At 36.7% G+C, this 24,796-nt stretch overlaps 1 protein-coding gene across 1 annotated transcript in view; it reads right to left on the reverse strand.

Moving 5' to 3' along the window:
• LOC145671133 (carboxypeptidase Q-like) overlaps positions 1 to 16,699 on the reverse strand; it is a 39,320-nt gene extending 22,621 nt beyond the window's left edge. The window contains exon 1 of the mRNA XM_081739932.1: positions 15,977 to 16,699. Coding sequence (XP_081596058.1) covers positions 15,977 to 16,395 — 419 coding nt within the window. The 5' untranslated portion in view covers positions 16,396 to 16,699. The remainder of the gene's footprint in view (positions 1 to 15,976) is intronic.
• Between the last annotated feature and the right edge of the window lie 8,097 nt (positions 16,700 to 24,796).

Consider the following 24,796-nt stretch of genomic DNA (forward strand, 5'->3'; position numbering starts at 1 on the left):
GAAAAACTGAACCATTTGGAATTATGAATAATTGTGGAGGCAAGAGATTACAAAAATCCGGGACTGTTCCGACTAAATCAAGACATAAGAGTGGGCGCATTATACTGCAAAGGCATTTTTGCACCCGTCAATGTCTAAAATTCAGTAACAATCTGCCATAAAAGAAAATATAAGACAGAAAATATCCAAAATCCAGTGGTTAAAGCACTAGGATAAAATTAGTAACGCCGTGGAATATTAATCATCTTTTGCCAGGGCTACACGGCAGGGACAAAGAAGGTCCCAAGTTATTATGAAAGACAAACGAAGTCAAATACTTGTCAAGATTGTCAATTCAACTAGAAACGAAAAATGCGTTTGGTTGCAACGGGAGACAAACACAGGAGGAAACAAGAAATGAGTTAAGTATAAACACTAGGTCAATCACAATACAGCTAGGACATGGAGGTGACGAAGAAACATAAAAACTTGAGAGGCAGTTTAGAGATCATTTCCGAGCAGTGTTGGTAAGTCTGCTGATGGGGCAAAGTCAGCTCGAAGATGAGCATAGTAAGGATAATACAAAGCACATATTGAATACTTTGATTAGCTCCAAGGGTCTTCAACCTAAGAAGTAGACATTTATGTGTTAAATATTAATGTCCAATGTGAAGTCAAGTTAGAATTCGTTCCTCCTATCGAGATGATGCTGAGCTGGTGATCCAAACACGAAGTGCAGATTTGCCATTCGAGTGCTATTGGAACTAAGCAGTGAATAGCAAATGCAGATCCTGCTTGGTATGGGAAGATCAAATTCTCTTCCTTCATGAGCAGCAACCTTCACTGCACGGTCTACCTCTTCATTACCAGATATGTCAAACATGGCTTGGAACCCAGCAGATTTGTACCTCACATCTCTATGCTAATAATCTATGACACGACAGAATTTGCTAGAGAAAAGAATGTTTACTTTGCACATCAAGGAGGTAATCAAAGCACTTTGAGAGTTACAACAGATTAATATCTTGGGTATACGACATGCAGAGACATAACGTGAGTTTGTATAACCACTTCAGCAATGAATATTAAAGGGTGTGTAATTTAAAACGTAAGTACATGTAGTTGTAAAAAAGACGCACCTGATGGAATCAGTCTTCCGAACTATCAGTGAAAAAATGTATTGAAACTGCTATAAGAGGAAGCGAAAGTCTTCTTGAAATTCGTGAGGGCTGGTACCTGGCTTCTTGTATTGGGTCAGAACCAGAACCCAACTGACATAAAGGTAGAACTCCGATGCGAAGGTCATCCAAAAGTTCCAGAGCACGAATTCCAAAAGGCCTGATACGTTGGGTCGTACCAGAAACGTTGGTAGCACTCCCCAGCTTCCAGTACAAAAATGATGAAGAATGGTGAGGAACTTATTTTAGATGACTAGAGCATCAGCCGATGAAGGCGCTGAGTTAAAAGATGGCTCGTGCGCTTCAACATATAAGCTCGGAAAAATTAGTATGGAATGTACTAATCGCCAAACGTATACCAAAATGATAGTGTTCAGTTGGCGTAGCGTGGTAAGCCTGTAGTGGATATATACACAATGCATTCATAGTCCAACTTTGAGCGGATTAAAGTTACGATACAGTCGTACAAGAACAGTGCGATCAGAGCCCCAGGAAACATGGGACAACTCCTAGACTGCGATATTTTACCTCTCGTAGATGGATTCCTCAAGGCAGCCTGTAATAAAACTGAAGGGCCAGAAATACAACGTTCTAAACAAAAGACAAGTGTGTATATGGTCCACATAAAGATCTGGATGATATGTGTAGTTGCGTAAGCGATAAAAGTGAACACACTTAATCTTGTCGATGAAAAAAGTAAAGCCAGTGGTCGTTGACTTACCAGAAAGCCTGTTGTCCTTCTCTATCAGCAACACGGAAATTACAAAAAAGGCAATAAATTGTCAGGTCATCTACATACAACATTCCTGAAACGGGAGCTACCATCTGTGTTATAGAACCATTTATTGCCACTGCAAAGAGAGTCACACTTAAGATACTACCTACTACCTTGTGGAATGCCATTTTCTTGCAAGAAGCGATCGGAGTGTGTGAATCCTAATCAGACACGAAAACAACAATCTCCAAGAAACTGGTCTAGAAAAGAAGCCCATATGACCTCGTACTCCCCAAAGAAGTACCTGACATAAAAGTCCATAATGCCAAACGGTGTCATCAGAAAAGCAAAGAATATGGTGATCAGATGTTGGCAATACCGAAAAGCATCCTGGATTGCACTCTCAAGATGAACAAAATGATCAGAAGTGGAACGGAAGTTCCGGAAACCACACTAGACACTGGAAAGTAAGAACTTAGTTTCCAAATACCACACTGAATATACATTTTCTCCAATAACTTGCACAAGCAACTGGTTGAAGCTGGGTGCAGCCGATTTCCCACGTTTCAGGACAAGAAGAATATAAGTTCAAGAGTCAAGTAGCAGGAAAGGATTCTTCAACTCAGGTACGATTATAGAGGTCTAAAAGATTATCTTTGTAATGGAGGAAGATTACGAAGCATAGCGCAATGAATACACTCTGGGCCAGCTGACGTCCTTTAAAGTGTTAGTGAGGGCAGTGATAAGTTGAGCAGCAGTAAAAGGCAAGTTTGAATTTTTATTATTTGGTGATGTAAAATGCAAGGGTCTACATTCTACTCGTGCCTTAACTTGTAGGAAGTCAGGCGAATAATTAGCCTAACTAAAAACTGCAGCAAAATATTAGGCCAATTCATTGACAATCCATTTCTGCTTAATGATCAGTTCGTCTTGTACAGTACAAGGAGTGCAGAAACGTCGACAAAAGTGGAATAGCCCTTACAAAAAAACTTGGGACCAAACAGCATTCACTGAACTGTCTGCAGTTAAACTGGAGACATAATTGCACCAGCTATGTCATTTCCCTTGTTTAATCAAGTAGCATGTTCTGGCACGAAAGCCACGAACTGCGCCAAACTGACAGCAGTAACAGAACGATTAAAGCGACAAAGTGTTTGGCATCGTGCAAAATGAGCTTGACGTATTTCTTCCGACAAGCAAGGAACAGTACATTTTCGAGGAATTCCAGCTAAGAATGGAATCAAGGCATTAGTAACAGACACTACACTTGCGTGAAAGGCCTCAAGGTGTTCATCAACAGAAAGCTGGGGTTCTGGTATAAAGTCAAAGTTGCCACAAACTGTCCCCAGTCTGCAAGGATATTGTAACGAGGCAAATGAGCAAATTGTATAGAAGGTAGCCCAGTGAGAATGATCAGAAAGTGTTCGCTGTCATATGATAGACACACCATTGAAGATTAACTGCAGACAGAAAGATCCGTATGTGAATACGTTCTTGTGAAAGTGGTAAAATGTGTTCGACTGTAATCCTTTAATAAGAAAGTACGAAGCGTCGAGAAAAGTTGCAAATTCTCGACTTCGAGCCCCGGTACGAGGGGAGACAACAGCTTATGATAAGAGTTGAAGTCCTCCACAAAATAATGGAATGTAGAAGTTGATGATATATATATCATCTAGATCACTTGTGATGCAGGTATTGCAGAAAGTGATTAGTTGTCAATAATAATAATAATAATAATAATAATAATAATAATAATAATAATAATAATAATAATAATAATAATAATAATCAAACAGCTAGAATCTGAAAATCGCTGATACCTGGATGGGAGTGGAACAATATTTGTCCTGTATTCCAACTGCTACACCGCCAACTGCAAGACCATCGCTGTCCTTGTCATGGTGGTAAAAAGTGTAGCTGGAAACAGCAGAAAAGCGAGTAGCAGCAGCCAGTTTGTTGGAGACAGAAAATTACGGGCTAAAAGGCAGTTAGAATGTATTTTAATTCTTCGAAGTAGGTGGAATAGCCATTCATATTCCATTGCAGAACTATTATAGGTGTGAATTACGACCGATTGAAGGTCCACTGTATTTTCTTTTTTCTTCTTACCTTTAAAAAGAAGGAAGTTATCAAGATTGTCCTTCACCATACTTTCCATCATAGAAGTATCATTCTGTACGGAACTGAGTGATGAGTTTTTCTGTTTTCTCTTATCCCGAATACTCAAAAGACTGCCGACGTGCACGTTTCTGTTTCACAGTAGAGGAGATGGAAACAAGGAACAGCCTGAGATCGCTCAACTACACGGTCCGATGTAGACTTCGATTCTGTAGTAGTAGATTTTTTCGGTCGTTCGGACGTACAGGGTGGTGTACTCTTTAAGAATTGTTCCCTCAAGGATTGCTGAGCAGGATTCCCGGGAAACCAAGCAGTGATGGTTTGGGAGCAATACATATTGGTGGCTGCTGTGCTGTGTTCACTGCTGGCGCAATAGGAAGATCACATGTCTGAGTGCTTACATCAACAGTATGTTCCGTGCGAATGAGTACATTTCAAGAAAATGAAAAAGTGGAAGCAAAAGGCGCTTGGCCTCAACGGCGGAAGTTTTTTCAGTAGTCATAAGCTCACGGATTACTTTTTCGTCCTTGAATATCGGAGTCACGAGACCAAGCCAAATGTTCTGCTTTACAATTAGCACATTGGCGGTGGCGCTGTCACAAGATCTCAGGACAAGTAAAATCACATCCAAGAATCATAGCCAGGTCAAAATAAAAATAAATAAAAAATTGGAATCCAGCCCAAAAAACAAACTGCAGACTATCAAGAGTTGCCAGGTCACAAAAGAGGATTCGTCCAGCGTTATCCAAACCGTAGTCAACTGTCAAAGCAAGGTCACAACACAAAAACTGGCCGGCTTCATCCGATTCATCATGTTGTACAGTAACATCATTCCCCTGCGGCATATTATGATAGAGTTGATCATCCACAGTAGGGGTTTTACTGGAAGGTTAATGATCTTCCCAATCTTGTACGGTACCACTCACGAAATAGAAAAGGGGCGAACAGCATCTGACTATGGATGTCGATATTCGATTAAACAAAAATACAAGGAAAGAAAAGTAATTTGATTGGATAAGTTGGTGTAAAATAACATACAGGACTCCTCCTGCGCACGGACTGCTATATAGTAAGACGATAAATGCTTAGCTAAACAACTAAATAAATAAATAAATAAATAAATAAATAAATAAATAAATAAATAAATAAAAATAAATCACTCTCTAGACCCAACTCCGAAGAACGCGGGGGAGCCTAGACAGTCAAAGAGAAAGATTAAAGTCACTCATGGAAAGCAGGGATGGCAAAAACCATGGTTTTTATTGAATTTAAACTTTTTTGTTTGTTTGTTTGTTTAAATAATTTGCTCTATGTATTTATATCACATATGGACAGAAGTAAGTTTGTTTCGCCTTGGTGTTATTATGCAACAACCGGGTTATGTTGGAAGGGGTCACATAAGCTTAAAGCGGAATCCAAACCACCTCTCGGATTACATCCGAAAGAAATTGTCCTCTATTTGAACTCGAAACAGGGACTAATTGGCCACAAATGCGATATGTCTGCCGACTCACTCACGAAGGACTCATGATAAAAATACGTTGTACAGATCTTTATGTACTTGTTAATATAATTGTCAAGAGTCATTTCAGAAGGACAAAAAGATAAACAGTTGCACAAATGAAACCATTATAAAGAATTATATATGGACTATTTCAAAATACTGCAATAGTCCAAGTTTGTTCATGACGACTTTTATTAGTTAAAGAAATACAACGACCTAACTTGCATATCAGTAAAAAGAAAGTGAATAAAGATTTGAGTCCACTGATACCTCCCAACATGGAGTTATCATGTTGAAAAATTTTCGAAACGCCCTGTATAATAGTGTAGAATAATATATGATGTAGGATATGTAAGGATGTAATGTTGTCATTTAATTTTTCTCGTAATATTAGAAGGTAGAATTAAGTTAGGACGTGCATTAAAGTAGGTTTAGGATTTTATTTCGTATTTAATATCTATGTTTTGTTCATTTCTATCTTAATTTCCTATATTTCTTAAAGATTCTGCTTATTTCTTTTATTTTTCATCTGTAGAACGCTTTTCCTATCTCTAAACATTCTGAAAACTCTCCCAGAAATTTCTTTAAAATTTTATTTTAAAATCATCCTTCATAAAATTCTTTAGATTTTCAGCCATCTTGATAGAAAATCGTCAAATTCACTCGGTTTTGGTGCATCATCTTCAATCTTGTCTTGTGTGACGTCAGTAGCACAGATTTACAGAATTATCTATAATTGGTCGCTTTCCTTTGAAGTCTCTGATAATTAGCTCATCATCAATCTTCGTAATGTTACGTCACATTGTTGTTGTACTTTAATGGCGTCAGCCTCAAGAGAGCAGTCCCCAGTTACTGCCCGTCAGATATTATCAGAATAAAGTGGTAAAGAAAGCCGCTCCAGAACGGATTTTTCTACTAAAAGAGTTCAATTGCAAAATTTGCGATATTTTTGTGTTATTTGTTTGGACGGAACGGAGCGAGCAGCGAGGAGAATTAGTGAAGCAGCCCAATGTGAATTGTCGTCTGTATGAACTATGGACGAAAGCTGATTACTACATGAGTAGGTAGGGCTCTGAATTTTTTTGAAGAACCGTGATGGTTAATGGATATTAACCGGTTCCACTCTCAGTACAGTTGATAAGAGTTGTGTGTGTGTGATGTTTATTTCTTCTGGAAACTGAAATATTCAAGAAAGTTCCATTTTTCGTCAATAGGGATTGGTACTCGTAAGGACAACCATTGGATGTGTATATAAACTCACCCAACTGTAAGTAATGTTTCGTTTTATTTCTGAAGTGGCTCAATCGAAGTAACTTGGTAACCTGGATTTGGAAATACTTTTTTTTTTTTTTTTTTACCTCGAAATTCACCAAGTTACATAGTTGCAAATATGGTGTTCAGTGAATTATAATAATATAACCATGTTTTCGTATATTCCTTTCCCGTAGGATCTATACAATTACTGAGACAATATGTGACGGCTTAAGCTTATCTAGAAAAGGGGGGGGGGGGAATAAAAGGTAGAACAAACTACTGACGGAATATATACATGCGAGCGTAAAATTTTCGTTTAGAGTGACCATCTAAATTCCTGTAATTCAAAGAAAGCCTAAATCTAGTGTAAGGTTATATGCAGTATTCTTTATTGTGATTTTTTTTATTATTATTATTATTATTTGGCTATGCATCGTTTGGCTGTCTATTGTAACCAAGCTAGACAAATAGGATAGGAATGACGTTCTTTGGTATAGAACATATATACAATATATTTTAAAGCTTTTTTTTTAACCTATAACGTATCCGTAAAGTATTAGAAAATAAACCGAAGCTGTACTTTGATTAAAGGAAGCACGATAGGTCGTTTTGTCACAAGTTTTCGATAGGGGCAACTATTTTCTACACCGTGCGAATATTCATTTTAAAAGTGCAGAAAAGTAACAAATTCGATTCCCATTAAAAGAAATTTGGCCTGGACTGCCAACCAAAACGTTTTTACGGTATATAAATAAATTTGTTGGTGTGAGTGTGTAGTGTGAATGTGTTTTAGGTTAGTGTAGGTTAAGGTTTTAGTAATTTCATGTTTTTTTTTTTTTTTTTTTTTTTTTTTTGTGATAATATGTGTAGGCAAGATATAAATAAATATGTGAAAAGGGTGCCTGGTAATAGTAGCTGCTGTGAACAGCCAAAACATATGATTTATGTTTTTTTTTTTTAATGAAAGATATGAATGCCAGAATAAGAGGCCCATTCATTGATATAGTTGAGAAAAGTGAATATTAATAAAATATTGAATATTGGGAATATGTAATAAATTGAATGTTATGAGTGTGTATGCGTGCAATATTTCAATATGTCTAGTCACGAATTGTGACATGCACGGTAATATAGTTATCTAAAGCATAATGCGATGTACCGTTGTGCCCCTAAAGTGAATGTAAACAGTTTGTATACGGAAGAGCTTCGGTGAAACAAGTAAAAGCTTCTGGTTGACAATTATGTTTTATTTCATATAGCAAGGTTACAGTAGAGTAGATTTTTTTTTTTTTTTTTGATAGTAAAACATGGTTTTGGTCAAGATCAAAATGGTGCGTCTTCCTATCAATCTGATAAACGAATCATCGAAGGGAAAATGACTTGAGAGAAACGTTACGGGGAACCCATCAGTGAATGTCACGAATCCTGATTTTTTTAATTTTACTTCTCCAAAATTTTCGAGTTTCTTTATTTATATTTTTTTTTCCGTTGCGCAAAACTTCATTTAGATATTACACCTGTAGGGCAGGTCTTCTGAGTTCCGGTTCTTTCTCCCATGGCTATGGAGTGATTGAGTATATCTCTGCTTGCGAGCTATTCTTCTGTGCAGGCAACATAGATCGATAGCTGGTTAAACTGGCGATGTACTCAAGCGCACCTGGGTCCAGAGAAAGCGAACATCCGAGGAAACAGTAGACACGAAGATACACTTACACACATACATAAAATATTATATAATTTTCTTACACCACTTTGGTACTGACCCATTTATACATAGATACCAAAGATACTTCTGATTTCAATAAATGCTTCTCGTGGGATTTGTATGACCCCTCTCCCCCCCAAAAAAAAGTACCGGTATTTCGATTAAACATTATTAAAACGAAACAATATTTAAAATTTTTCTTTGATTGCAATTGTATAACAATAATAACCAAATATTTAAAAAATCACAGAAAAAACATTCATAAACTCAAAAAGAAAGTAAAAGTTGCTTTTGTAGTATAATCTCTTTGAGTAATGAATGGGGAATTTAGGTATGAATATAATACGAATAATATACGGGAGTGAAACGTAATAATCCACAAATGTGTGTTCATCAAGATTTTACGAACACTTACACTTTTACGAACAATAGAGAAAAAGAATCTAATGGTAAGATGGTAATACTCAACTTCCAATCGCCGGGCCCTTTCCCACAATGTACCATCGTGTTCGCAAGTTATTTTACGCACTTGATGATTCCTGCACCAGAAAACCAAAATTCAGCTAATATAAATATAAATTCTTTCCCTCCCTTTTTTCTCTTCCCTTCCTTAAGTGCGATTTATGCCGGAAACTAGATCAGGTAATTCAAACATACATACCAGGAGAAAATAACACGAATATGACAGAGAACCACACTTAACGAAGTATGCGGAACACGTGCACGAGGACCCGGACAGGTTTTTCATGCTATTCTATAACGGTACGTTTGTATATTTTCTTGTATTATTATTTTCTTGTAATTTTGGACAATAAGTTATTCGAAATATGTACTAGGCTGGCTGCAGAAGAAGAGAAAGAAATGTTTTAAAATATTGTCGATAATGCTAAGAAAAAAAAGATATTCATATGTTAAAATAATGAGATTGTCAATACGTGGTTGGTAGGACAACCAGATAAGAATATAAATAAAATATAGAATTATGAAAAGGGCAGCTTCGTCAGGGACGACTATATAACAAGTTAGATAAAAATAAATGTAAGTAAACGACGGAATGAAGTGTGTATTATTTTAATGTGGCTCAATTTTAGATTACGATAAAAGAACCAGAGAGTGTTATTTTTTATTGATATGTTGTATAAAAATGGCGCCGGAAACCCGAAATTGAGAAGCGTTTTTGAAGTTCAGTAAAAAACGACCAACTGAGTCAGATATTAATTATATTTGTTTAAGAAAAGGCCGAGTTATATATCGGAGCAGAATGAGTGACATAGATGGTGAAACGATGGACAGCCAAACAACAGATTCATCCAATATGTTCGAAATTTTGAAGAAAATGTCCCGACAACAAGCAGAACAATTTGCTAAATTGAATCAGCAACAAGCAGAACAATTTGCTAAATTGAATCAGCAGTTAGAACAGCAAGCCGAATTAGCAAGCCCAACATGTTGATGAGCGCCTGGAGCAATTGCAATAGCGCAATGACGGTTTGCAACAGCAGTTGCAACAAATTAACCAACAGATCAAAGCTAAATTTGAACATCATGAGGATGAAATGGGCAAAATAGTACAAAGGTGTACTGACATTCAAGATTCTGTGAATGTTATCGAGACGGTCGTAGAAGAACATGACAACCGGATTAAACAACTGCAGGATGAATTGAATTTCATAAAAGAAAATCGTATGTCAGAAGGCGCAGTGCAAGATGGTGGGCACATAAATCCTGTACATACCACATCCAACGATTGGGAATCTGCACGCCATCACCGAACAACGCTTGAAGATAACCAATCTTCGAGTAATGAAGATAGTACAGAAGGAGAAAGAAGAGTGAGGTGATCATCTCAGCAGAAGCGGGCCCATCACAGGTATTTAAGGGTTAAAACGAATAAATCTTTGCGTGTTAGTGAAGTGAAGTCAATCACAAAATTTAGTGGTATACCGGAAGATATAACTGCGAGGGGATTTCTCGAAAAATTTGAAGATGAGTGTGAATTGATGGATATAGATGAATCTCAATATTTGAAATTACTGCCTCATGTATTGTTGCCACCCACGTCTAACGTGGTTTAAGGCCATTAGGAATAATATCCGTACGTATGCTGATTTTAAAAATGCATTGCTTTCTGATTATGAAAACGACTTCATGATAGTAAATAGAGACGCGTTGTTAAGATCGAAACCCTTCAATCCAAAGGTGCATAGGAATATTACAGAATTTGTAATTTCTACATTTAATGAGTTGAGAGCGTTAAATCCGGGTCATCCAGAATCAAGAATTATCGTTTCTATCCGGATACTATTGCCTTTTAGATTACAACAGCTTTTAATGTCTGCGCAATGTGTTAACTTTAATCATCTAATAATTCTTGTTCAGAGTTATGAAAGTCAATTTGTAGCACAAAACTGTAATAGAGGACAGGACAAAGATCAAAGCAATTCTGGTCGGGGTCATGTACAATATGCCCCAGTGCGCAAGTTAAGTATACAATCTGAAAACACATTCGATAGCAGAATAAACAATACTACCAGTAACCAGGTGCAAACGAACCGTGGTAAACAGGAATTATAGAAATAACAACCGTAATTTTAACAGGAACAACAACCGTCGCTTCTTTATGCAAAATAGAAGTTCAGATGGCAGAAATTGCATTGATAAGAGATTTAGAGATGGCAGTAATTACACACGTAGGAATCCGAGTGCTGTAACAATGCATAATCGCCAAGAAAGTACCCAAGAATGTGGTATACAATGTGATCTAATGGAAGCTATGAGACACCGTGACCTGGGATAGATTGTGTTGATGTGAAATGGATTGAATCCGCGTTGAGGAAAAGTGAACATACTCTATGGATATGTGAATCGGTTTATTGTATCTTATTTTATGTTATTTAATCTTGAACTTCATGTCTATGATCGTAATTATTCAATTTATATCACCATATGTCTTAGTGTTATGTGTTTTCTTTGATATTTGTATTATCAATCTCATTATTTGTGTTGTATTATCAATCTCATTATTCGTGTTCCATGTTACCGAAGTATATTGAAAAGTACCTTTGTAATACGAGAATATATATTGAAGTTAATAAGTTTTGTTTTCTATAAGGAATTTGTTGGATATGTAACTTAGATTGGAGTTACGGCGTCTGAGGGGACCGTACTCAATTGATTTTGCTTCAAATATCAATACGATTTCGTTTGTTATTTGTACTTAAGTTCTATGATTGTCAAAATGCTATATCAATCACATTATTCTTGTTATGATGTCAATAAGATATTAATTATTATGTTATGTTCTGATTATTATCGATATTGCTATCTTAATTTATATTTTGTTTAACTACATCTTATATTCGATCATGTTGTGCACAAAGAACGAATATCATACACATCTTTTTCAAAACCTTCTTCATGATGCCCAAGTAAATAATTATTAAATTGTAACAAAGCATGTAATGGCCCCGAAAAGGAATCAAATAGCTTATAACCAGCATTTTATGGACCTGAAAAAGGACTTAAATAACTTATTAATCTAATTTCGAAGTGCGTTATCGTCGGTAAAACGTATAAATAAATGAAAAAGATGATAAAAATTTAAAATAAATATGATAATGATATTGTTATAGAATTAAGTATAATATATATGTATAGTTATAAGAATTGTAATTTTTAAATATACGAGGTACATTCAAACACTCGAATAATTTCCATATGTATATAAACGGTCCAGAATTCTTATGTATAAACCAAATCGCACACAGGTGAATAACCAAAGCTCCGGCTCTTCTAAGAGCCAAACTCAAAACCAAAACATACAGGTGAGAAACCAAAACATACAGGTGAAAAACCACAAGCAGTTGAAGCAAATGGCCCTTTCAAGGACCACGAAGGAACTGACCACATTCATGAGAACGACCAATCAGAAGAAGTCACCCGCTCAGAACTGATCAACAAATCAGAAGACGACAAACTCACTCAGAAGACAAACCAAGTAGAAGCAACAAGATCCCAAGACGCAACAGACAGCCAAGACTTCAAAGTTGTGAAGAGGAAAAACCGAAAATCAAAAATCCCAACAGAGGCTCCTGAACCACACAGAGTGACCCCAAAACCAACCACATACACCTGTGTCATTAAAGGTGTCCCAACTACAACCAACTTTGACCATATTGGAACTGCACTAAAGAGACAAAACATTCAATTCACGAACCTCGTTCGTGTTCAAACAAAGGAAGGACCAGCACCCATGCTGAGGATGTTCTCAACCAGCGCCTCTGATGTCAATCGACTTACAACAATAGGACTAAGAACTGACAACACACACTACAAAGTTGAGAACTCGATATTACATCTAGACCGATGCCATGCTGGAATTGCTACCAGTATGACCATCGTAAGACCCAGTGCACAGCACAGAGAGTTTGCTTTCGTTGCGGTGACACACACAGTAAGGGCTGCGGTAAACCAATAAATAAGAACTTTTGCGCATCATGCAAGGAAGACTCACACAGAACCGGAAGCAGCAGATGTCCGCTGAAACCTAAAAGCTACACGAAGAGCAGAATCACCAATTTATCAATCGAAGACACAACAAGCAAAAATAGCCCTTTTCAGAGCCAGAAAATAGACCAACCACCAGCAACAAGTGAACAGCAAACCATTCCTATAGAAGAACAACTGAAAATAGCCATAGAAACAGCAACAAACTATATCATCACTTGGGTCACTACTGTACTCACTCTCTCCACTCCGCAGAACGAACGGCAGAAAACAATAGATGCAATCCAGATAGCAACCAGAAAAGTATTCTGCAAGACCATCAACGCACTAACAACCAGAACAGGAAAGCTACACATCACCAAACCCACGTACACAGATAAAATAAAGGAACTAGGAAAGAAACCAAGACCAGAAGAAAAACAACCATAGCCAACAACGACAAGGAAGTCTACCCTCAAAATTCACGCAGTAGAAGCAGCGGAGGAAAAAGCCAGGGGAGGGTATAGCTGCAGCCTGAAAACCGATGACGGCTCAGCACAGACAATGGTCCATGAATAGGACAATTGCATGTTAAAAAATAACAGATATCCCCACAAACAAAAACACCTCCCCAATACAGACAACACAGAATAGTCTAACATATACAGATAGGTTTTGCAATTAAATTAACAGATAAATTAATAATTTATTAATACAGACATTTTTACATGGATTTTCACCACCCTTCTCAAGTGGTTTTACCATGTAAATACTATTACATGCAGCATGACCGATACAGGGTTTTTTCCCTGGTTTCCACGTTTTTTTATCCCTGTATCAAAACATAATAAAATCTTCTTTCGCGCTTTCCTGTCTTCTAATTTACTCTTCTTTCCTTCTATCTTACACTACAATTACAGACACGCGTGTAAATGTCTACCGAATAGATAGAAACTGCGAGACACACCCACCGACAGCAGCTTTAATTTACTAACTACATGGAGGAGAGCCATGTAGAATGTTGGTTGATGCCTTACCCACTATCCAGGGCGCGGACTTTCCCGAGGGGCGTCCTTATTTTTAACTTTTCTGTTTCTGACCCAGCATCAACTGATCGTACCTACCTTAAACCCTGGAGGCTGCTATGAAGCTAAGGGGATCACCTTAAATACCATACTCGTGAGGGCTGCTATGAGCGGAGATTCCTAAAACCAAATCCTTGAGACTCCCAGAGGCTGCACTGAAGCTAAGGAGTTGTCCGTACAGAACACTATAATCTGTAACCTTGGTCATTGAAGAGATATTTTATTGTTAGAACTTTTGTAGACACAAAAGACTTAATTTTATAATAAACTTGGTGAAGAGATACCTCTCGGTCCATTATTGACTCTACCCAAGTCATTACAATATAGATTCACTTATTTTCTTAGTCGCAAAGCACTTATAATGATATTAACACTAGTAAACCTACATTCGTAAACTTAAAATACAACTATATTACTCAGTAGCGCAACGCAAAATGTCGCCTGCTCCCCCACCCGCCCGCAGGATTATTTTTGGGCCCCCTTTCCCACCATTATGTCCCTGTAGAAGACAATGGTTAAATCCATGGAATATAATAAAATTACAATTAAAATTAAGGATATAGTATAAGTAAAACGGCGTCAGTTCCAGAAAGAGCTGGACGCTCATACTTTTAGGGATTATTCATTGAGTATCTACGAACTTACCAAGGGGGTAACAAACCGACTTTGATTTACTTCTCGAGTGATACGAAAATAAAAAAGAACGTACCTGTTTGTTGTTCTTCTGACCTTATTTATATTGGCGTTCTCTGATGTGCAAATGTCTGAGGTGTATCGAGTAGTACCAGGTCAAGCATGATTGCTTAGCGGTGTTTGCAGACAGAAAGGAAGTTTGGGGGTCATTTCGTACAGGTTTTCGTGAAGAGAACGTAACGCGAAGTTTGCTTTTTTGTTTACTTTTAGTTTCCGGTAATTTCCATGCGAACTATAATGCTTAGAATTACGTGTATAAATTGAGGAAAATTCCTCGCTGATCGTATTACATCTTGGAACTCTAAGCACAGATGCCATTCCTGGTGATGGGTCTGCACACATTGACATAAGCAGCGGTAGGTGGCAGCACGGTATGAGAAAGAAGGAATTAACAAGATAGCAAGAGGATAGTAATGGATATTCCGTTCTGCGTGAACTGCTTCTTGTGTAAATATCGGATCGTCGAAATAAGTATAAAAGAAAAAAGTGCTGTGCTGTTGATGTGATGCAGGAGCACGGGCTGCTCCGCATCGGTAAGTTGTGTTATGGATTGGTAGGGATGCGGTTCTTTTTTAGGGAAAGGAACGTGTTTCGCTGTCGGAAAACACGTTTCATTGGAAATTCGAGGAGGAAGACGAGGTGCAGTTTTTCTTCCTCGCTTTTCAATGGAACGTTCTTTCGTAGAGCTAAACTCGATTTTTCAATGCTTTCTGTTCTTTATTGTCTATTTACTTTCATTCAACACATTTTGCCCTTGTACTGTATATCTGCATGTATTTGCGGCAAGGTTCTAGATTACTGGTCCCCCTTCCCATTGAGCAGTAATAAAGACAGAAAACCACGTGCCCTGCGGGGCTCTAACCCGCCTCCACTCGCTGACGCTCGCTCGGCAATACTGTATAAGTTTAATGTATAAACTTTAGTACAGAGAGAAACCTACCCAGCTACTAATCTACATTGGGGACCAGTAATCTAGAACCTTCCCTGTATATGCTTCGCAGTGCCCCCCCCCCCAAACCCTGCGGGCCTCCACGCACTGCAGGTCCCTCAATTACGCCACTGGTATTACTTTGGATTTAATTCTGTCGCCCGCAGAAATTTGCTGCTTATAAGCGTGTCTTTTGATGCAAAGTATTAAATTTTACCTGTAAACCTTCCAAAATGGGGTGCACCCAAACTACGCCAGCACCAAATCCACTTTTATATGCACAATCATTTTAATCGTAAAATACAATTTATAGACTTTTTTTTTAAACTTACCTAATCCAGTGAGGTACAATAGCGTTTTCTCCATGCACATTTTCCAATCCCTCGGCGCGAAGTTTATTCAGCATATAATCAATAGAATTTTCCAAATTCTTGGAGCCAGCAATCCTACTACCAAACTTATCAACAAACTCAGCAAGAGTTTGCCATGTTCTACCTTTAAATTTTCCGTCCACTATAGATTTTATAACTTTGTTCGCAATCGGTGAATAATTTGATATTTCTTCTCTAAGTTTTTTGGAGATATTACATTTTTCTAAAGGTTTTTGGAATTCTTCTGGAGGAAAATCGTACACTTCATTGTTCGAAATGCTTGCTGCAACAAAACACAAATGTACAAAAACAAAAGTACACAAAACCCAACACAAACTCACTGAAATTGTCTTCCTTGGTAGAGTCATTGTATTTAACATATCTGATATTTGAACTTCAATGCTGCTAAACAGCGACAGAATTAAGTCTACTCACATTATTTCATGTAATTACAGAATAACGGTGACCATAACAATAGCACTGCCAAAAACACATTTAATATCCTATTATAAACAATTACTGATTGCTTAATTATCTTCCAAAACAAATTACCGCGCGATGTACAAAACAATTTTCGACCAAATTATTGGGTAAACCTGTGTTGCGGATTCTGTTCTTCACCTGTTCGTATTTTCTACTACCAGTGCTGCCAAAATGTTAACGCGCTTCCCACCATATCAAAGATAAAAATAACAAATTACCCATAGAAATTCTAGCCAATAGCTTTCATGATGGTGACCAAGAGGTGTTACCTCACCTACATTGACTTCCGTGATCGCAACGCAATATTTGAGACCGACAAACGACGTAAAATATATTTTTTCGGGATTTGCGTAATGACGTCAGTCATAAGATATTGCGATTTTGAAGCAAAATTTATCATATTAAAGGTCTTCAATTTTAAAACAAAATTCCTGGCTATCTGCTTTGTGATACTTGTTTCGGGAGAGCAAGAAAAGAGCTAATACTGACGCATTATGAACTAGACGTAATGCAGAATACGAATATGGAGGTCACCTCAAAAAGAACTTTACGTCATTTCTCTGCTTTATATAATACTTCAATATATTCTAGAGTGTTAGTTTCTTGGTGCATTTCTAAATAACTGTCTACTGATTGATAATATGCAGATAAATTGATATCCCCAAAACTACTAATATTGCCACAAAAAAAAAAAAAAAAAAAAACATGTCATAGGTGATTTCAAAAGCAAAACTTTCATCTAAACTGGTTTAGGGCAGAGCTAAGCTAATGAGCCTACTTCCATAGGGAACACACGTCAGCGATGTTGAGTATGCAAGTAAGATTTTTTCTTATAAACAACAGTTATTATTGATATTATAATTTACTTAGTATTTTTCTTCTGTTCCCGTACTCACTTTCCGCAATACCAGAAAAGTTCATTTAAAATTTCGTTTCTTGAAACTAAACCCATACTTTTGCCATACCCATTACATATATTGTAAAAGCACTTCTATAATTATAAAAACTACCACCAGGAGACAGAGATTCCTTAAGAAAAAGTAGTCTATATAGATCTAGTCGAGTCCCTCAGTTGATTTACAGGCGCAATAGACCCTACTATTAGCAGAGACGAAGTGTAATCCCACAAGTAGGGTACCCCATGCCGGAAACGTCCCCACCATTTGCCGGTAAATGTCGATCGTCGCTATAGCTACGTGTCGAAGGATCGCCGCTACTGTGTTACTGGCGGCAGGGTTTCGTCGGCTCAAAAGAGATATCTAGAGTCGGAGTGTTGAAGTTACCGCTGCGTAGTAGAGAGGACTTCATTTTGGTCCGCGCTCCTTCGATTCGTCGCGGAGAATCGCGAAGGGACCAGCACGAACTATTGCAGTCATATGCATGCAGTTAATATTTTTTTCTTGACGAATTATTCCTAAAGTGCGTTCCAGGGGTCAAGACAGTGTTGGGTAAGTTACTTGTAAAAATGTAACGCGTTACAAGTTACTTCACTTTCTCTTAAAATGTAACGCGTTACTTGCCTCAAAAAAGTAACTGTTACTTTACTTCGAAAGTAACGCGTTACTTTTAGGTCCGAAACTTTGAGTATGTGAAAAAAAATCTTATTACTTCAGTTTGCCGTACTACTGTTATTACCGCTATTATTATTATTATTATTATTATTATTATTATTATTATTATTATTATTATTATTATTATTATTATTATTATTATTATTATTATTATTATTGCACGTTCTGAATCGATTTATGTAAATGCAAGGACAAATTTTTACTTGACAACTATATGAACATTTTAATGTAATGTAACATTGACTAAAATGCCATACTGCGTCACTCGTAGAGATGGACACGAGTGAATTCGAGCAAGTTTTTTTTTTTTTTTTCTTTCTTGAAACTCGATTCGATTAGAAACACATCTATGAGCTCGACCCGAGAACTCGGCTTGAAAAATTTCCTCCAACTCGACTCGAATTCGGGTCGAGTTTCGAGTACTTTCTTCAAGTATCTTACATAGACAATATAATTATTATCAATGGTATAAGTACTACTACAACTTATTTTTCTTCTTCTTCTTCTTCTTATTATTATTATTATTATTATTATTATTATTATTATTATTATTATTATTATTATTATTATAACAACACTGTGTATAAACATGAAAGATAGGCGGTATATATATGAATACTAAAAAATTAGTTGATTGCCAACCTCGCTAGTCATGAAGTCTAGAAGTCAAGGACATTGTTCACGAGCTTCTGAATTTGGGTTGAGGGTCTAGGTTGAGTATTCGGGCTCGAGCCAAACATTGTTAAAAGTTATAGGGCAATGGCTAAATATCTTTAAAACTGCTCGGCCCGGGTTTAGAATTGTCAACGACTCGAGCAGATCGACTCACAGCTCATTCACTATCGACCCAAACCGAGAAGTGAGCTGAGCCAACAGCTCACACAACCTAGTCGGCTAGAGCCCTTCGCTCAGTTGAGTCGAACCGAGCAGATGGCTCATCCCAACCAAGCCAGCTCGAGCCGATGGTTTACCCCAAGCAAGCCGGCTCGAGCTCTCGGCTCAGTTAAGCCGTTCCGAGCCAAGCTTGTTATAAAAAATCTCTTGTAGTCTCGCTATCGAGACGAGACGAGATGCGAGCAGTGTCCCCTCTCGTGAGCAACACTAAAAGTATTCCATATTACTGCTTAGCTTACATTTCCCATGGCTTTTTCTTTCCAGTGTAATCAGGCCATGATTTCAAAACGAGTTAAAACGAGCGAGCCATGTATCAAACTCGACTCGACTCGAAACTCTACGCCAAAAACAGTGAATCGGCTCGGAACTCGACTCGAGAACATTACTTTTGACTCGACTCGAAACTCGACTTGGATTCGAGTCGAGTTTTAGCTTGACTCGTGCCCATCCCTATGCGTTAGAAAAAATGGTTGCTTATTATTATTCTGCTAAACTAATTATATAATAACAATGTTGCTATGTAAAATTAAAAATACAGAATATAGAGAAACATTACACTACAACTGACAAAATGAGAACACATGAACTGGGGTGAATCAAAATTTGCCAGTAACTCTAAAATCGATACATGCTTTTTAAAGCTAGTTGTTCCAAACTCTATAATCAACGGAACTTTAGAATATGCAAACTGATCTAAAAAGAACTCTAATATTACATACCATCAACATTACATCAATGGAGTACGCCTGCTCATCAGAACACAGCTTATTCATATTAACCCCTTACTGAATGTCGTTAATTATGGCACCCTAGTTGTTGATAAGTATTTCCCGCCGGGGCACCACTTTACCTTTAAATTTTGTTCACCATCATCTTCAGCTTTTAAGAAAAAATATTCTTTCAAATGTTCGAACGATAAAATATTTTCGTTCTCCATCTTTATAAAAACAACCCCAATCAAAGTAAAATAGACTACTAGTACCATTGCACTCGTAGTTCACTCACTGAATGTATTGAATTGGAGCTTCAAAATCTAAGACAAAATCTTCCAGGTGCTTGCAATCAGTACAGGTGATTTCCCTGAGGTTGTCCTCATCTTCCAAAAACAGCAAGTGGCACTATATTTTGTTATGTAAATAAACAAATCAAATTGTATGTTTGAATGTATTAGCAAGCTTACCAACATAAAGTTCGTAAGGCGAAACGGGAAAATGCACATAGAGATTTTTCGTTCCGCCTTACATTAAGATGAAAAGTGATAACAGGTTTTACATGCAAATTTCATTGCTAGAGGTCATAAGGCGAAACGGGAAAAGGCGAACAGTGCAGGAATTGTTGGTGACTGGCATCGTTCATGTTCCATTGTTCCATTCTGAGAAATTCACTTACAAGAAAGAAACATTTGTTTCCGAAAAATTATTGTATATACATATATTGTAGGTACTTATCCGAAATGTAAAGCGAAAAAGTAACGCAAACTAGGTACGTTACTTAAAAATATGTAACACGTTACCGTTACAGTTACTTTGGAGAGAATGTAACGTGTTACTAGGGAACGTTACTTAAAAAGTAACGCGTTACTTACGTTACGTTACTTTCCAAGACTGGGTCAAGAGTAGCCCCTGCCTCTACATCATGAAGTGGAAAATCTTGAGATGAGTCCGTATAATTGTATGAATTTAGATGACAACTGTCGCCGATCATTCGAAAGTGAATATGGGAGAACCATGAAATAAAGTAAATATACGCGTGTCATTTTGTTATAAAATTACATGGTAAGCGAATTTTGTCTGATTCCAAACGGTTATCGTCGAATATACACGGTTAAAGGAGCACTCTGATTAGAAAAATTAAAAAGACACCAACAATTTATCCCTCTACAAGCGAGGTTTTCTTCATTGCCTGCGTGGCCAAGTCGGAAGAGCACGCGCCTAGTATCAAAAGGTTGGTGGTTCGCGCCCAGTCCGGCGTACTTTTTAAACTTTTTTTAGTGTTTTAGACTCACCTTAATGTAAACAAATTACGCATATAAGCGATTTAACATATTTTGGGGGAGTAATTTTGTTGTTCATTGGCGTTTCGTCACGTCTCTGCCGCTGGTGGTATAATTTTCAAAACAGTAGTGGGGCCACCGCGGATCGTTGCTGCGGGGCCTCCAATTTTTGGCGAGATGTCGCTAGTTGCCCATCGGTGGTCCACCGACGCTTACGGCATGGGGTAGGCCCTATAAACTAATACGAATAACGTTTAGTGTATCATAAAATATTTAAAATTATAGTCAGAATGTATTAATGGAATATTCCCATTTAGCTTCACTACAAATTTTTAAAATACAGTTCATATGTCTGGGATTTGCAAGGGAGAAGAAGGGAATTTCCTCCTCACTTGCTGTTTTCATTTCCTGCATATTCAAAAATGGACGGAGAGAAAAAGAAAGTACATTCTTACAGTTAACTGTCAAATTCCTTGGATAAGCTTTCGTTATTTGCATCTCCCACTTTAAAGTAAGTATAATGCTGCATTTAATTAATGCATCACGTGATAATGACTTCACTAGAAATGTTAATGCTTAGAAGGAACTCCATTTTAATCAACGCAAGATATTTAATATTGTATTCTATGCAGTGGAATATTTAAGGGAGTGGCTTTCGGGCTCAAGCACTCACCGAAATTTTATTGCAACTTTTTATTGTTTTATACAGGGGCGGATCCAGGATATGATCAAGGGAGGGGCTAAAACATATTTTGTCGTTTTATCCAGTGTAAAGCAGGATTAAGTTCATTTTATTCAGTATATACATGGGCGTCAATGGGAGGGGCTATAACCCCCTTGGGATCCGCCACTGGTTTTATATATATTGCAGAATTTTCCATATTTCCAGGAATAAAGTTAGAAAAGCCCCTCCCTAAACAAGCAAAGCCCCCGAAACAAAATCGTAAGTGCCCCACTCTTCTATGAAATGGAAAACAACTAAAATTACACACAAATATTTTTTTATCCCGTACGGTGGCGTTTGATATGTATCAGACATATTCTACAAGCTATTATGAACCAGGCACCGTGTAGGAAAAAAAGAAACAGCTACTCTGAATAACTCTTAAGAGCAGGGTGCGAATTACCGGGGGGAATGAGGGAAATTTCCCCCCTCAATCATATTTCGTTCCCCCCCCAAAGAAGTCAGCTGAAGTATCCCCACCGGGGATGCTCGCTTTCCCCCCTCAAACTATGCTTAGTATAACTCCAAATTTCACTGATTTTTGTTATTTCTTGTAAATTTAATCTTCTAGCTGTATTTCGAAGTGATCGATGTAAACTGTTCAGTTTTGGTCATTTCTACTTACAACCTAATTACCCACTATTTTCAACGTTGTTTAGTAGAACTATATTATTATCACTACGGTTGTTACTTGCAACTGTACCTTCGTACCCTTCAGTTCGTCATCGTTTGTGAATTTGAATGTACTAATTGCGTATAACAAAGCCACATATAGATTTATAAATGTTCTTAGCGGTTGGCCAAGAAGAAGTAAACAAATAGCTTCTTCTACCATACTTGGCGAAGTTCGAATATGTCATTTTCATCCTCTATATTTGTATCGATTATCATCTTATTTTAATTTTTGTTATAACATGTTATTTCATTTTCCAGTGTACTCTTTGTTAGCACATGGTCTTCATTCCCTAGTAGGTTGTGTGCATGCAATTCAGAAGTTGCATTTAATTTGTGATAATTAGCATAGTAATCACTGCTTTTACAGTTTACGGAAATGAACTTTTGAAACTGTACTCAAAATCTGAGATATAGGTATTCTCTCGTAAGTATATGTTAACGTACACGCTGGGTGATACGCTCCTAGTGAGCAGACATGTTAATGAAGGTGATTTTTAGGTGAATAAGCGAATAATTCAAGATTTGTTTCAGCATTTGTTAATACGACTGGTTCTCCGTGTCATTGTTCGTGTCTGTATAAGCATTTCAACTGGAGCGGTTTTTTTTTTATTATTTTTTTAAGTTAACCCTTCATTTTTCCATCTTCGCTGTACAGTTTGCTGTCCACGCAATTAATGTTGTCTGAAAAACTTCAATGTAATGTTTTACTTTATTTGAATAACGTAGCCCATAGTGAATCAACTCATCTTCAACCTAACAGTAAAGTAATTTTTAAGTGCTGACTTTCCGTGCCCATCACGGAATCGATATTTGGAGAAAAAAAGTCGTGATGAGCACAGCTTTAGCGGGAAGTAGAAGCACAAGCTCGAAATTTGAATTGAGAGATTTTAAATATTTGGCCTTCGATTTGACCTTGATGTGAGAAATCGGGACCAGCAACAATCCATTTCTTATTTGATAGGCTAATATCTAGATTTTATTTTTTAAAAAAAATGTCCGGTTTAACTGATAATTTTAGTGGTTTTCACAACACTGAAGTAGGTTCCTTTTCGGAACCTGTATGTATTAATGCACAGTGGAAGCTTTCAATATGAGTGGAAAAATTAACATATGCTTGTGATCATGGCTATCGCTCGAGCCAAATTATTAACTAAATAAACCTTAGAGAGCTACGGGGACAAGAGTGAGTACAACATTAAAACACGTTCAGAAAGGTTTAGTGGTGTGTGTGTATGTCAGACAATATATATGTCCATAGTTACTGTCGGTAGATTTATTAAATTAATAAATCTCTTATTTATTACAGATATCACACACACACACACACACACACACACACACACATATATATATATATATATATATATATATATATATATATATATATATGCCTTACCCCCTATATATATATATATATATATATATATATATATATATATATATATATATATATATATATATATATATATATATATATATGCCTTACCCCCTATATATATATATATATATATATATATATATATATATATATATACTGTATATATATATATATATATATACTGTGTATATATATATATATATATATATATATATATATATATATATATATATATATATATATAGGGGGTAAGGCATTTATTGTCTCATTTTGAAATTTGAACCTTCAGACTATGTCCTTTGGTCTAATTTTATCCCCCCCCAATATAGATTATCTAATTCCCACACTGCTTATAGTTTGGTCTCTTAACAACAAAAATGGCTCGGATCGTGACAGACCGGACACAAGTATGAAACTTGGCAGACTGAAAGTACTTTGGTATTCAATTCGTTTTAGGGTCGGGTGCCAAAATTTTCTGGCCGCCATTTTGAAATATGCCGCCATATTGGATTTTATATAATGTTCTCTTAAAAGATCATTATCTCGGTAACTAATGGTCCGATTTTGATGATTCTTTTTCTAAATTATAAGTTAAGCCCGAATGTAATCGATTATAACAGTAATGAAGACAAGGAAACATGATAAAAACGAGAAAATTAGAAATATTTACGCTTTTATGAAACATATTTACATATAAATGAATTTTTCTCCAAAATGGTCCATTTTATGAAAGCATGTACGCTATAACATTTGAAAGAGCATATAAAGAGCTTCAATTTGATGTGTAATACGTTAAAATGCGATGAAAAATAACCGTAATATAGTTAAATTAAGAAATCAGTATAATAGAATACAAGGAGTATGCAGAAAGTCAACTATACGAAACTTGGTGTTATGTAATAACAAGCAATCTCGGAACCTGGCAAATTAATATTTTTTCTCCACTTTTGTGAATTGTTATTCAAATCAATATTATTTATATTATTACTATTGTTATTACATTATCATTATACTGTTCATATAAATTATATTATGTAAGACACTAAAAAGCCACATCATAAAT

The sequence above is a fragment of the Thermobia domestica genome, chromosome 15 (assembly GCF_964235325.1).
Source record: "Thermobia domestica chromosome 15, izTheDome1.hap1.1, whole genome shotgun sequence".
NCBI lineage: Eukaryota > Metazoa > Arthropoda > Insecta > Zygentoma > Lepismatidae > Thermobia > Thermobia domestica.